The sequence below is a fragment of the Dromiciops gliroides genome, chromosome 2, assembly GCF_019393635.1.
Source record: "Dromiciops gliroides isolate mDroGli1 chromosome 2, mDroGli1.pri, whole genome shotgun sequence".
NCBI lineage: Eukaryota > Metazoa > Chordata > Mammalia > Microbiotheria > Microbiotheriidae > Dromiciops > Dromiciops gliroides.
The window spans coordinates 320,777,391-320,793,582 of NC_057862.1; the positions used below are offsets into that span (position 1 = coordinate 320,777,391).

At 37.4% G+C, this 16,192-nt stretch overlaps 1 protein-coding gene across 1 annotated transcript; it reads left to right on the forward strand.

Moving 5' to 3' along the window:
• Positions 1-6,079: 6,079 nt before the first annotated feature.
• Positions 6,080-6,355, forward strand: LOC122744616 (60S ribosomal protein L30-like). Its single transcript, XM_043990178.1, has one exon. It carries the CDS (start codon positions 6,080-6,082, stop codon positions 6,353-6,355), a length of 276 nt encoding a protein of 91 aa, XP_043846113.1.
• The last annotated feature ends 9,837 nt before the right edge of the window (positions 6,356-16,192 follow it).

Below are 16,192 nucleotides of genomic sequence, written 5' to 3' on the forward strand. Positions count from 1 at the left end.
TCTAGTCTTTCTTGTTAATCCCTGTCCCTGAGGACTCAACCCAATTTTCTACTGTCCCTTGTATACACATCTTTGTATACCTATAGACTGTTCTTGCCTTGTCTTAATTAGAAGGCAACCTCCCAAAGGCAGAGGAAAACATTGTTGGATTTTAAAAATTATTTTTATTTTATATTTTGTAGCTCCCTGTGGCTTGAAAATAAGTGGCTGTTTGGAAATGCATTTTGTATATTCATTCAATACTAAATAGGTCATCTTGCAGTTATTGCCTCTGAATGACTTTTAAAGTCCCTCATAATATGGCCCCAACCTATCTTCCAGAACTTATTATACATTATTTTTGTTCACCTACTGATTGGTTCCAGCCAACCTGGCCTTTGCTATGTTCTTCACACATGGTAGCCTATGTTCCACCTCCTTTCCTTTGTACTAATCCTAATGCACTCACCTTCACAAAATTTTTCACGTCCTTCAAGAAATAGCTCAAGGACCACCTTACTTGAGTTCTTTCCTCCTTCTAACTTCAACTGCTAATGCTCTACCTCTTTAACCACCTTCAATGTGTTTTGTATTTATCCTCTATGGGGATCGAATTCTGCTGAAATTGGGAAAAAAACTAATATGGGGGGGATGCAAAGAATATGTGTTCCCTTATGTAATGGTTGGAATGACGCCTCCTGCTGGAGACTTACTGTAGGAATGCTCCAACATGAGGAGAGGGCCTCTGAGGGCAGGACCATGTGTCTTTTCTTTGGCGTCAGGAAGTGGTGTTTGCTTGTGGGAGGAAGAAGGGGGAGGCTGGCATGCTGGCTCTTTCTCTTTTTTGTGTGGACTCTGGCAGAGAGTGGAGCTAGAAATGCTCTCTCCCTTTAATAGATAGATGAATCAGGCCTTTCTCTCTCTCTTTACCAAATTCTTATTCTTTTTTTTTTTTTGGGGAGGCGATTGGGGTTAAGTGACTTGCCCAGGGTCACACAGCTAGTAAGTGTTAAGTGTCTGAGGCCGGATTTGAACTCAGGTACTCCTGAATCCAGGGCCGGTGCTTTATCCACTGTGCCATCTAGCTGCCCCTATTCTTCTTAATAAATGTTTAAAAGTCTAACTCTTGCTAAAGCTTATAATTTATTGGTGACCACTCATCAGATATTTTAGACAGTATAGCTAGAATTTTAGCCCTTACAGATGACTGACCATGAAGAGGAAAGTTGAATCTCAGTCTTCTGATCTTCCAGTTGGGTAAGAAATTTCCCCTACCCTGTCCCTTTAAGTTGCTAAGTACTGGCTGTTTTTTCCCTTTAAATTTTCAAATGGGTTTTTTCAACTCCCTAAATACCCTATTTCTGATTTTACTCTGTTTGGCCAGACAAATGGGGGATAAGATCATGCTGATACTTTGTTTTGTGGATTTTTTATTTTTATTTTTGTTGGTGGAGCCAGCAAGGTGCTCACACAAGGGTGCTCCCCTTCTCCCAGCCATGCTTTTTCAGAGAAACCTCTGATTTCTGAAGCTTTTCCAAATTCTAACACTAATTGTTGCTCTAATTTTGCATGCCTGGAGGCTTCTCTAGAAACCTTTAATCCCCTAGAAGCAGGGGAAGGGGAAACCAAGCCTGAGTTCAATTCCTGGGCCTTGCACCATGTGGGAGAGGTGTTCCCCTCCCCTCCTCTTAGGACCCCATCTCCTCTGGTAACACCTACCTTGGCCAAGCCCCTTGATTCTCCTGCCTGGGAGGTCTAATCCATCTTTCTCAGGTCCTGATCTTGCACATGCGCAACTTTCTCTACCTGCATTTTCAGCCCTACCCCAGCTGAACTGTGATTCTGAGACAACCTTAGAAAACCCTTTAAGTCCCAGGTATGCTCGTTTTGTTCATAATTTTGTTAATCTGCTTTTGTCTTTAATTAGAAACCTTCTAAAGCATTGTATTATGAAAGGACCAACAGACAATATAGAGGGATTAAAGAAGAAAAACTTAAGCTGAATAAAAATGACAATCATCATCATAGTTCAAGACTCCATTTCTTTTGTCATGGAATGGTACATGTTTTACAGAAATGTAGAAGTAAGCAGCAAGGTATTGATATGAGTATTGGGGATTCTAGATATAGTAATCAAAAGTGTTCTAAATTCACTCAGAGTAATAATGGCAGTTCAGAGGTTACATAGGATTTCTATGATATTACATCTACATTTTGAGATTAATGGTATGGGTTTATTTTCAGAGATTTTCATGATTTTGAGATTGTGTTTTATACTTAGCTTTTAAAAAAAAGAGAATATTTGTAAAAGCTTTTTATAGTCATGTGATCAAGTTTATATTTTATAATACTCTTATTAATATTAAGTTCACATTCATTATTATAATATTATATAATATTATTATAATATATAATATTATATAATATAATATTATAATATTAAGTTCACATTCATTTAGATCTCCCTAGTTTGAATTTCATTGTCTTTTATTCTTTCATGTGTATTTACTTCTATTCATTCATCTATCTAATTTAGAAACAATGCAAGATCATTTTTTTTAATTTTGTGTGTGTGTGTGAGGCAATTGGGGTTAAGTGACTTGCCCAGAGTCACACAGCTAGTAAGTGTTAAGTGTCTGAGGCCGGATTTGAACTTAGGTCCTCCTGAATCCAGGGCTGGTGCTCTACCCACTGCGCCACCTAGCTGCCCCTATGCAAGATGATTTTGATTCCATAATACAATGTTAATTCTAGGAGTATTGTGCTCCCATATTCTGAGTTGTTTGTTTTTGTAATTTTTTTCTCTCAACTGATTATTTGATTGAACTCTATAGAGCATTTCCCTGGCAAATTGGTTGCCCATGGCAAGTGTAAATTGATTCTAGAATTATTATTTTTGATAAGCCTATTCCAAAAAAAGAGGGGAACATTTGTAAAAGTTTTCTTTTTAAAAAAAAAAGTTTTCTTTGAGATTGTGTTGTGCTTTAACTTGTATTTAAACACGTTCTAATTTTCACAAAAGTAATTCTATACTTAGTTAAAAAAGGTATTATTTGAAATTATTGTATAATTATATATTATATTCTGAGTCAAGATATATTCACATTTTTTGCAATCATTTATTATCCTCAATTTTTAAATCCATATGAGACTTGGATTATGGGAACTTATCATTTAAGACATTAATTGCCTTTATTCTGAGTTATCAGATGCCAGTTGGCCAAGATGCTATCAAATCACAAGAGGAATACATACAAGAGCAGACATTGAACTGTCACATGAGGGGAGACATGCATGAAGTCAAGGTATGGCTGAGGGAATGGCTTTTGACAAATGTTGAGGTTGAATTCTCTTGGTTTAATTTTTTATTTTCTTTTTCCCCACAATACTGTACAGATGGCTGGAAGTTTTGATCTCAGCCATCTCATTCTTTACCTGGCTTCTATGCCCCCTCCTATGTGCCTGATGCCATGGACATCTCAATCCCATGCATATGATTAAGTCTGACTCAGTATCTTCCAATATGTTTGGTGGCATGGACATATATTCCATCCACCTATTTTAAGCCTGGCATACTGCATGGCTTGACCCATAGCTCAAGTGTGGGAATGCTCATATCCCATCATTTCTCTGTTCTTTTATGGTAACCCCCATAATTATCTCAGGTGTCATGATAAATACAATGTTGGATTTGGCCTTAACATCTGTTACCGATTATATTAGATTTTTAAATTTCTCATAATGGCATGAGGATAATTAGGCAGGTGATGCAAAAAGTGATGAAACAAAGATAAAAAATTATTTTAAAAAATTAATAGTGCAGCAATTGTCTTCTCAATTTACCCTCCACAAGGGGGGACTATAGTAATATTAAGTTTTAGAGAATGTTTCAATTTTTGTTTTATTATATGTTTCATGTGTAACAACTAAGATTCTGAATTCCCTTAGATATGTTTTTGAGAACTTTCATTGTTTGATTTGATTATTGACAAAGCTATTTTAAAGTTGTGTTAAGCTCAATTTTGTAGGAAATTTTCCTGGCTGACTACCAACATCCACACATCAACCCCTGAAAAGACTTCCATTCCATGACTACACCCAGAGGACATCTGAGAAAAGACTTTCAAAGACTTTAAATGAACAGTTTGGTTTTGTTGTTTTTCTTTTTTCCCTTCTGTTATTATATACACCATTTGTGACATGTACTCTCTGCAGAGGCCCTCCCTTTGCAAGACCAATGTCAAAGCATCAGTTCATAAGAGACTGCCCCTCTGGACAAAACTTTCCTCTCTCCCTTTTCTATATTGTTATTAACATATTGTTAGTTAGCATAGGTTATTATATTCTGTTATTTTTTACTGTTTCATCAAGGAAATGCCCTGTTTCTTGAAGAAACAAAGTGGGGACTGTAACAATTGGATTGACGCCAGCTGCTGGAGACTTACTATAGGAAAGCTCCAACACGAGGAGAGGGACTCTGAGGGCAGGACCATGTGTCTTTTCTTTGGCGTCAGGAAGTGGTGTTTGCTTGTGGGAAGAAGAAGGGGGAGGCTGGCGCACTGGCTCTTTCTCTTTTTTGTGTGGACTCTGGCGGAGAGCAGAGCTAGGAATGCTCTCTCCCTTTAATAGATAGATAATCAGGCCTTTCTCTCTCTCTTTACCAAATTCTTATTCTCCTTAATAAATGCTTAAAAGTCTAACTCTTGCTAAAGCTTATAATTTATTGGTGACCACTCATCAGATATTTTAGACAGTATAGCTAGAATTTTAGCCCTTACACTTATTATGGTACAGGCATTTTTTTTTAATTTAAAAAATCTTAAGAGCAACCCCCATGCAACAATTTAAAAGCCTATAGAAATCTGCTCCAACATGAAAACTGTCATCTCTTGAAATTTCACTGGTCATATATGCTGTCTGAAAAGATAGAATTGTCTTTTTTTTTTTTTTAGTAAGAAATGAACTCAAATAATTCTCTAACTTTGCCATTGTTTCTCCTCTTTCCTTATGAAGGTGTTGGGGGATGGGCCCTAGGATTTCAATAGTATAGGGAATTTACATATAAGGAATCTCCCATTACTAATGCATCTAAGCACCTTCTCTGCAATATATAAGCCTAGAAAACACTAAAAAGTTAAGAGGGTCAGGCAGATGGCAGCCAGGTGAAGTAGATACATTGTCAGCCTTAGAGACAGGAAGATTCACCTCCCTGAGTTCAAATCTGGCCTCAGACACTTACTAGCTATGTGACCCTGAGCAAGTTACTTAACCCTGTTTGCCTCAGTTTCCTCATCTGTAAAATCAGCCGGAGAAGGAAATGGCAAACCACTCCCGTATCTTTACCAAGAAAACCCCAGATGGGGTTGCAAAGAGTCAGACATGACCAAGTAACAACAAAAAGGTTAAGTGGCTTGCCTGACTTCACAGAGTCTGTGTGACTGATGCAGAACCTAAATCCAGGTCTCGCCAACTTTAAGTCTAGTTCACTATGCACTATGCCATGCAAAGCAAGTTAAAATTTCTATGAAGCATAATTGGAATGCTTAAAAGGTATAACAGATACAAAAAAGGAATCTTCCGAAAACGAACAGAAACTGAAATATGCCTAATATTTTCTCTAAAATTAAATTTTCTATGTTTTGCATGATCACATATATAACTGTATATCCAATTACTTACCATTATGGGGGGATAGGGAGAGGGTCAGGAAGAGAGAGAATTTGGAATTCAACATTTTTAAAAGTGAATGATAAAAAATATCTTTACATGTAATTGGAAAAAATAAAATATTTAAAATTAACCTTTAAAAATAAAATATTAGGGGGCAGCTAGGTGGCACAGTGGATAAAGCACCAGCCCTGGATTCAGGAGTACCTGAGTTCAAATTTGGCCTCAGACACTTGACACTTACTAGCTGTGTGACCCTGGGCAAGTCACTTAACCCTCATTGCCCCGCCAAAAAAAAAATTAAAAATAAAATATTAGGGTTTTTTTTTAAAGTGAGCAAATACATACAAAAGTATTGGAGAATTTTCTCTCTACCTGGCCATCTTGGTAGTAGGCTTCTAGCTAAGGGTCCTCCTGCATCACAGGCAGGAAGATGAAGAAATTGTTGGAGTCTATCAATTCAAGGCTCCAGGTAGTGATGAAAAGTGGCAAATATGTGCTAGACTATAAACAAACCCTGAAAATGATCAGACAAGGCAAAGCCAAAATAGTCATCTTAGCCAACAGCTGCCCAGCCTTGAGGAAATCAGAGATTGAATATTATGCTATGTTGGCCAAAACTGGTGTACATCACTACAGTGGCAACAACATTGAATTGGGTGTAGCATATGGGAAGCACTACAGAGTTTATACACTGGCTATCACTTGATCCAGGTGATTCTGAAATCATCAGAAGCATGTCAGAACAGACAAGTGAAAATTAAACTATACAAAAGTATTCTTTAATAAACTGACCAAAGCTTGTTTAAAAAAGAAAAGAAAAGAAAGTATTGGAGAATTTAACCAATGAATGCTCTCAGTTTTCTATAATATTCTTTAGCTTTTTGATGATTCACAATTAAGTAGAAGAAAACTTTAAACTTCAGCTTAGTATAGGATATGTTACTAAGCTTTAAAAAAAAATCTAGGGAAACTAGGTGGTTCAGTGGATAAAGCACTGGCCCTGGATTCTGGAGGACCTGAGTTCAAATATGACCTCAGGCACTTGACACTAGCTGTGTGACCCTGGGCAAGTCACTTAACCCTCATTGCCCTGCAAAAAAACAAACAAAAAAAAACAAACAAAAAAAACCCCAAACCAAATCTAAATGTAGGTTATTCTTGTTATGATGAATATGTAAACCACCTGGATATGATGGAGTGACCTTATTATCCGAAAGAATTGTATGAAACCTTGGATTAATAAGATCAAAAGACTCTCCAATTGAACTCCAAACTGAATTCAGACAATATACAAGTGGTCATCAGGCAAACCCTAGAGTTATTTCAGTGTTACATATCATTTGTCATTCCAAATGTTTGGGAAATTTATAGCGAGCAGATAAGCTCCTATCTACTAATTTCTCTTCCCAAGATAATTGGTAGATTTTAGGGTGATCTAATGAACACCTTTATCTGCTGGAGCCATCCTTATAAAAACATCTGAGTGTGTTTGTCATGACAACCCATTTTGAATCATATTCTCTTATATTATTGTTTGTTCTCTCAAGTTTGAACTATTAAACTGATTTATATTTCATATACTCTTGTTATGGTGTTTGCTTTTAACTTGAACGAGCAAACTAATTTGTATCCATGCTAATGGAATTGATAATACCCTGTACTAACAAGCTAGGAAAACCAAAAGTTAGTCAATGTGGATCTGATTAATTCACTAATTGAGACCTAAACTAAGGTCTGTAACCAATGAGCAAAGAAAGTTTATATGCCTTCACAAAAAAAGAAATCTTTGAGCTTCTTCATTAGAAGGAGTCTCCCCATGTACATGCCTGCTTGCTCTTGGCACAAATAAACTGTTGCTGTGCTTTCCTAACTGCTTCTGATCTATACCATAAGATGCTTACTCTGTTTTTTTTCTGTAGGAGACAGTTTATGAAAATAACCACTTTCTGATCTGTTCTGTGAATTTTCTCACTCCATTTTTTCATAGGAGACAGGTATGAAAAATAATATTTTGTTTATACTCTTCTTCAGAAACAGATAAACTCATGTTACCTTTCCAAACTAGAAATGACAAATCACACAAATGTTTAAAGTCACAGACTACCTTGTTTTAGTCTGGTCTTTTAGGGACTCTTTTTCATCTTCCCAATGACAAGAATGGGTAGTAATTATGTGTGTGTGTGTATGTGTGTATGTGTGTCTATATATACATATGCATATGTCTGACACAAACCATGTGTGCCTAAATACATGTGTGATTACAAAAGATGTATGCAGATAAAAATATATATGTATGTAGATATACACATTCATACATACACACACATAGTTTGTCCCCTTTGCATTACATCTGGAATGTAGCCTTTTTTGCATCTTATTTCTAATGTAGAGAAAAATACTGGTTGATCACACAGTAAATTCCATTTTACAGGTATATAGTTTAAAATAGTTTATCCCACTGATTCACTTCACTTCTGAACCAATAATAAAAAATCTACCAAATGATCACTTGGTATATTCTTGTAATTTAATCTTCAACTTTCATTCTGAATGAGAATGGGAATAATTCAGCTTTCAGACTTTAACATTATTAAATTTGAATTGCCAGAACAATTATGAAATTGTCATCTCAAGGCAGTTCTTATCAAATACCAAAAACTATATCTGGTATGTCAGTATAAAAGGAGGTGAGGGTAGGAAAGCAGGGTAGAGGCAGGTGAATCAGGAATTAAGAAGTTTTATTTTCAAAGTGAGGAAAATGGTTTGTAAGCAAGGACACATGTGCTAGGGGCCTGCTTGTAGTGGGGAGGCCTGAGACAGTGTGAGGAGATCTCGATACTTATATTAGTGGCTTCCCAGTGAGCTGTAGCCCTGACAATGAGGGGTAACAGCAAGAATGTGGACTTTCCAAGTTTGTCCAGTACTTGGCCCAGCTCAAAGAACACCTGGTGAATTATATGACTAGCCCAGAGGGTAAAATCATCCAGAGGGTGATCACAAAGGACTGTTGTCTTTTTTTAATAAATAATGAAAATTTATAGTTTTGAGTTCCAATTTGTATTCCTCCTTCCCTCCCTCCCTTTACCCCTCCCTTAGGTGGCAAACAATCAGATATGGGTTATACGTATACAATTATGTAAAACATTACCATATTAGTCATTTTCTACAAGAAAACTTGAATCAAAGAAAAAAAAATGAAATAAAGTGAAAAATAGTGTGCTTCCATCAATATCAATTATTTCTTTCTTTGGAGGGGGATAGTATGTTTCATCAATAGTCCTTTGAGATTGTCTTGGATCATTGTATTGTTGAGAATAGTTAAGTCATTCACAATTCTTAATCAAACAATATTGCTGTCTCTGTGCACAACATTCTGTTGTTTCTGCTCACTTCACTATACATCAGAAAAGATTGTTGTCTTGCCAAGCTCAGGGCACAGCTTGTTTGCTGGGCCTTAACTCTGGAAAACAGGGAGTCTCCTAATATTTTGTCAAATAAAAAAGATTGAACTACTTTTTCTTTAAGGGAAATATTCTAAAACATCCTATGAGGTGTGCCAGTTGCCCATGGAGATTTTATACATGTTCATATGGTTGTCTAAATACGGCTCTTGGGAAGGCATTACTATATATCTCTGTTAGCTTGACAATCCCTCTTCAAGAGAGAATTTGATTACTGCCTGGAGGGGTGCTGGAGAAGAAGTTAGGAGACCATATAAATTGTTCTCTTAGAGGAACTACCAGATTAGAATTATACCTATTTAACCTCCTAAATATTACTAGCCTAGAGGAATGATTTCCCCCCTTACATTCAAGCTGCTCTGTTGGTTACTATCCCTTAAAGAGGAAGGATTTCCCAAGATTATTAAAGTCTTGGCTCATTGCTATTAAATGCTAGTTACAAATACCAGGACAAATAGTGAAAAACAAGTAAACTCATTTATTCAAGCAGATAACAGAAATCAGAGAAGATAAACAGATTAGAATATTCCAGAAAGTACACAGAATGAATGTGCGCTCCCACTGGAAATGAAATATCTCAGCCCAACAGAAAGAGCTTCAATCTTTTTTTTTTTAAAGTATTTGATTATTTTCTAGTTACATGTAGAGATAGTTTTCAGCATTTGTTGGATTTTTTGTTTTTTGGGTTGTTTTTTTTTTGGTGAGGCAATTGGGGTTAAGTGACTTGCCCGGGGTCACACAGCTAGTAATTAAGTGTCTGAGGCCAGATTTGAACTCAGGTCCTCCTGAATGCAGGGCCAGTGCTCTATCCACTGCGCCACCTAGCTGCCCCTCAAGAGCTTCAATCTTACCAAAGGAAAATTCCCCCAAATCTCCAGAGAGTCAAGCTGTAAATCAGTCCCAGTTGAGGGTCCAGCTTTTCCCTATAATCCTATCTTCCAAATCTCTCTCTCTCTCTCTCTCTCTCTCTCTCTCTCTCTCTCTCTCTCTCTCTCTCTCTCTCTCTCTCTCTCCCTCCTCTTTTCTCCTCTCCCCTCCTCTCCCTAAAGATGTAATAAATGCATTGTCATCCATAAACAGGAGGACTTCACCGTCCACAGGTGATTCCATTCCATTTGTATTCATGGATATGATCCACAGAGAATACCTTTGATTAGTGTGTGTATTTCTGTTTTATGATTCATTTGATATTAATAATCAAGATATATGTTGAGGGGCAGCTAGGTGGCACAGTGGATAGAGCACCAGCCCTGGAGTCAGGAGTACCTGAGTTCAAATCTGGCCTCAGACACTTAACACTAGCTGTGTGACCCTGGGCAAGTCACTTAACCCCAATTGCCTCACTAAAAAAAAAAAAAGATATGTGTTGAACAAACTTATCTCTGTGCTTGCATCTGTCAAAGAATTCTGTGTAATTTTAAGAGAGACAGGAAATATCTTGTTGGAAGAGTCTTTTGCATTTTGTTCTACCAAGTCAAATACTTTATTGCAATCAACAAATAGTAAATACAGTTGGAACTTTTAGTTTCTGTACCTTTTGAGTCATTTAAAGAAATGATCTGCTGTACAAGATTGTTTATGAATGCCTACCTATTTCCTTTCATCAAAAATATCCTTGATTTCCATGTAGATAATTTTCATAAAGATTTCATAAAGATTAGAATGTAGGTGTGCTAGGTGGAACCACAGTGCACAGAGTACAAGACTTGGAGTCAAGAAGACTCATCTTCCTGTGTTCAAATCTGGCCTCAGATGCTTACTAGTTGTGTGACCCTGGACAAGTGACTTAACCCTGTTTGCCTCAGTTCCTCATCTTTAAATTGAGCTGGAAAAGGAAATGGCAAACCAATACAGTATCTATGCTGCAGAAACTCCAAATAGGGTCATGAAGAGTCCCACCTGACTGAAACGAATGAACAACAAGAAGCATAAGAATAGGCTAAGCAACAGCTGCCAGAGGACAAAAGGGGCGGGGTGGAATTCAGTGTAGCACAGTGGAGACCAGCCTTACCAATCCTCTTCCCAAGGGCCTGGCCACAGGGGGGACCCGTATCCAGACCAAGTTCCCCACAGAGTTGGAGAACTAGATTGTCTGGCAACAGTCTAAACAGTTTAAACTTGAAATAACCTTTATGCAGAAGCAGAAAAGCTTGGCAGCCAAACTCATCTTGAAGGCTCTTTAGTTTGTTGACACCATGTATTTTTGTGCATGGAAACACATTATGAGAAGGTTCTGAAGAAAATCAAATATATTCAGGAACAGAATGAGAAGATATAGGCTCCCCAGGGCTTCAGACCCAAATGAGAGGGTACTTTGGGTTATTGAAAGGACAATTTATGAAGAGAAGAGACATGAGCAATGGAAGATAAGCCATGAAATGGAAGAGTCCATATCAGAATGAGACTCTTCTGTCTGCCAGCCATCTGTAGAGTATCCCCTATCTTTTTCCTCTCCAGAGCATCAGTCCATTGCATCTGTTATGGTAGCAATGGTACCATTTTAATCCAAAAACTAGCTTTCTAAAGTTCTGCTCCTGGGATGATGTCTAGTGTCTTTAGGCCTTTTTTGTGTCTGTAGAACTCTATCATCTTTGTACATGATATTACTGAGAAAATATAACGAAGCATTTCACTATCTTTTTTTAAAAAATTCAAAACAGGGGAAGCAGTGGATAAAGCACTGGCCCTGGATTCAGGACCTGAGTTCAAATTCGGCCTCAGACACTTGACATTTACTAGCTGTGTGACCCTGGGCAAGTCACTTAACCCTCATTGCCCCTCAAAATACAAAGAAAGAAAAGAAGGAAGGAAGGAAGGAAGGAAGGAAGGAAGGAAGGAAGGAAGGAAGGAAGGAAGGAAGGAAGGAAGGAAGGAAGAAAGGAAGGGATGAAGGAAGGAAGGAAGGAAGGAAGGAAGGAAGGAAAGAAGGAAGGAAGGAAGGAAGGAAGAGTTCAAAACTATTTAATAAAATGAACTGTGTTAATCAGCCCCATCTAAAACACATTTCTTACATGCCACCAGAACTATTAATTCTGCTCAGTGCTTATGCTGACATCTCTACCAGGTGTTTTGTTTAATTTCAACAAGTTATAAACGGTTTTGCTCTTAATTCCCTGGAACTAAATAATGCCTTTATTTCAGGGTATGGTTTTTGGTGGGAGTTAAGACATACCAATGGCTTACTCATACATCTTCCAGATCTCAAGGAACTCACAGGGTTGTCAGATCTATTTCTATTATTGGTTTATCATATCAAAGCTCATTGGAAAGATAATATGCAATGTTACTTGTTTTTAAAGTCATGCTTATTACTAAGTAAGCCAGTAGTATTTCATGTGACTTCCAGTTACCTTGGCTCTCCTTGCAGAATTTTATATCATTCTTGCATTGCCATGAACTATGGGAGGATGCAGCATGTACTGTTTGTTTTATTAAAATTATGTAAACATGATAAGGTGAATGCTAAACCATCAGACCTATAAATATCTTTGCTCCATCCTTAGATGTCTAATAAACAAGTGTAATAAACATTTTCCTTATGGCATTACTATAAATTTAACTTATGGGGAAAATAATTTGGTAGGAATAACACTTTATGTGCTTTTTTCACTATTTCCACTGTCAGAAAAACTTATGAATCATAAGCCTTCCTTGAATTCAGTATTCAGGATGCACATAGATCTTGTAATTAGTTCAAATAAAATAATCACCATTTTCCTTAGTAATCTGCTCCCCCCAATTCTAAGTTAATAGTTTTTTCTTCTACCTACACATTCTTCATGACTATTTACCTTGACCTTGAAATTAAGTTAATCATTACAGCTTGAAAGCATTGTTCTTTGGAAAGAGCTAAGGGATTTACTAGAAAAGAACAGAAGAATTTAAAGTTCTACTTTCTGCAATATTGTAGGTGATAACTGTGTTTCACTCTAATCCTCCAGATTCAATTTCTCTTATAGATTTGTTAGTGATTCACCTAAATGCTGATGAAATATTTTTAACTGCATTTAAAACCCTTTTATTGGGGCAGCTAGGTGGTGCAGTGGATAAAGCACCGGCCCTGGGTTCAGGAGGACCTGAGTTCAAATCCAGCCTCAGACACTTGACACTTACTAGTTATGTGACCCTGGACAAATCACTTAACCCTCATTGCCCTGCAAAAAAGCAAACAAATGAATAAACAGGTAGATAGATAGATGGATGATAGATAGATGGATAGATCGATCGATAGATGGATGGATAGATAAATAAATGGATAAATGAATGAATGAGTAAACAAACAAATGGATAGGCAAATGGGCAAATAAATAGATGTATAGGTAAATAAGTGAGTGAATGAATGAATAAATAAATAGATAAATGCATAAATAAATGAATAGATAAATGGACAAATAAATAAATAGATGAATGAATAGATAGATAAATGAATGAATAAGTTAATGAATAAATATGTAAATTAAAAATGAACGAATGAATTAATGGAAACCCTTTGTTTTTTCTATAATCTGTAACAGTATGCTTGTCTGCCTTTCCCACCCACTGCAGTAACTTTACTGAAGTATCAATGCATTAGTAAAACTTTTATTAAATTAAAAAACAGAAAGTAGGTGCATGGATCATGTAGATCACATTTTGGGGAAATTAATATGGCCTGTGATTTTTTTTCACAATCAAATGCTATCTTCCCCCTCTTCACATACCTTGCTTATTTCCCCAAGTGACAACTGTCTCTCTTAACCATGTCTGTCTAGACATAATTAAGCTGCCTTTGTTCCCTCAACTGGGCCACAGACTATCTCAAACTGATACTTTAACTACTGGACAGGCTTTTCTCTAGATGATTAGCTATGCTGCTAATGTTCAATGTGGGGGAGCAGAGAAAAATCCTGAAGCAGATCCTGGTCTCCACCCACCTACACTATAGAACTCATTGAGGGTTTAGCTTATTTAAAATGCACATTTCTTTTTCTTTTTCTTTTCTTTTTTTCTTTTGCAGTGAAGTTGCCCCCTTTAATCAGAGAAAGGTGTTCACATTTTGTAAAGGGATCGCTAGGTGTCTCCACTTCCTTTCCTCTCTCTTCTAAACTCTCTATAATCTCTGTCAACCTCATTAGTTAACTAAAACTGCTCTCTCCAAAGTTATGCCAGATCTGATGGGCTTTTCTCATTACCCTTCTTGACTTCTCTGCAGCTTTTGACATCATTAAACACCCTCTTCTACTGGGTAGCCTTCATCATGAAGACTGAATCTGTTTTGGTATTCATACCTCATCTGCACCTCTGAAGGGAAAGAGGAAAAAAAGCCCCCATTTAGAGAGGTCTTAGAAACCCCGCCTCATTTCCCACTCTTTGGATTGGATTCTACCATCATTAAGCCTCCCCCACCCTTTTCAGAATTCCTTTTGTCTATTATCTTCGCCCATTAAATTATAAATTCCATGAGGGAAATTACTGTTTTTCTTTTTTGTATTTGTCTCCCTGGCAATCCTGAGGATTCCTTGAGGTCTGGGAGATGTATCAGTAGGCCACTGGCCTGGCTTAACTCCCACCAAACTCCCAGAGTGCTTAGCACTGTCCCTGGCACATAGTAGACTCTTAATAAGTGTTTATTTTATCATATTGTCAGTCATTAAATGTCTATTAAATGCCTTCTATGTGTCAGGCACTAAGCTAAGTGCAGGGAATATGAAAAAACACAAAAGACAGTCTCTGTCCTCCAGGAACTCACAAAATAGAGATAACAAGCAAGTAAAAATGTATAAACAAGCAATATACAGGATAAAGAGGAAAAAAATAACAGAGAGAAGGGTTGGGAAAGACTTCCTTGGGAAGACTGAATTTTAATTGGGACTTAAAGGAAGTCAGGGAGGTAGAGATCAAGAGGAAGAGAATGAGGTAGAAATGAGGAAGAAGAGAATTCTTGATATAGGGGAAAGCCAGTCCATGAGATGGCGTGCCTTGTTAGAATAGCAAGGGAACCGATGTCACTAGATCAAAGAGTACATGTCAGAAAGTAAGGTATAAGAACATTGGAAAGGTAGGAGGGGGCTAGGTTAGGAAGAACTTTGAAAGCCAAGCAAAGGATTTTATATTTGATCCAGGTGTTGATTAGGAGCCATTGGGGTTTTTACTAGTGGGGTGGTGACATGGTCAGCTTTGAGCTTTAGGACTGGGGTGGTTTAATAGAGGATGGATAAGAGCTCAGAGAGACACGAGGCAGACAAACTCACCAGAAGGCTACAGCAAGAGTCAAAGGAGAGGTGATGAGGGCCTACAACATGTTGGTAATAATATCAAGGTGGGGGTATTCTCCCTCCACACTGTTCTGTTTGGTGATCTCATCAGGTACGGTGGATTCAATTATCAAATCTATGTTAATGATTCTCAAATCTACTTATCCAGGCTTAATCTCTCTCTTCACCTCCAGACTTGCAACACTAACTGCTAATTGAACATCTCAAACTGGATGTCCTACAGACATCTTAAACTCAACATATTCAAAACTGAATTCATTGTCTTTCTCTCAAAACTCTCTTTTCCCCAAAACCCTCCCCTCATTATTGTCGAGGGTACCACCATCCTCCCAATCACCCAGGTCTACAACATAAGTGTCATCCTTGACTCCTTACTCTTTCTTACCACACCCTAACTCTATATCCAATATGTTGCCAAGGCCTGTCTATGTTACCTTTGTAAAATCTCTCATATAAGCTCCTTTCTTTCCTCTGACCCAGTCACCAACCTTGTGTAGGCCCTCAGCTTGCCTGGACTATTGCTGTAGCTTGCTGTTTGATATCCAACTCTTAAGTCTTTCCCTGCTACAGTTCATTTTCTACTTGGCTATCTCATTGATCCTCCTAAAGCACAAATCTGAGCATAACATACCTTATTCAATAAACTCCAGTAGTTCCCTTTTACCACTAGGATCAGACAAAAGACCCTCTGTTTGGCATTCAAAGTCTTTTACAACCTGTCCTCTTTCCCACCTTTCTAGTCATCTTACACCTCAACTACATGTACTTTATGATTCAATGATACTGAACTCCTTGCAGTTCATACCACAAGACACTCCATATCCCACC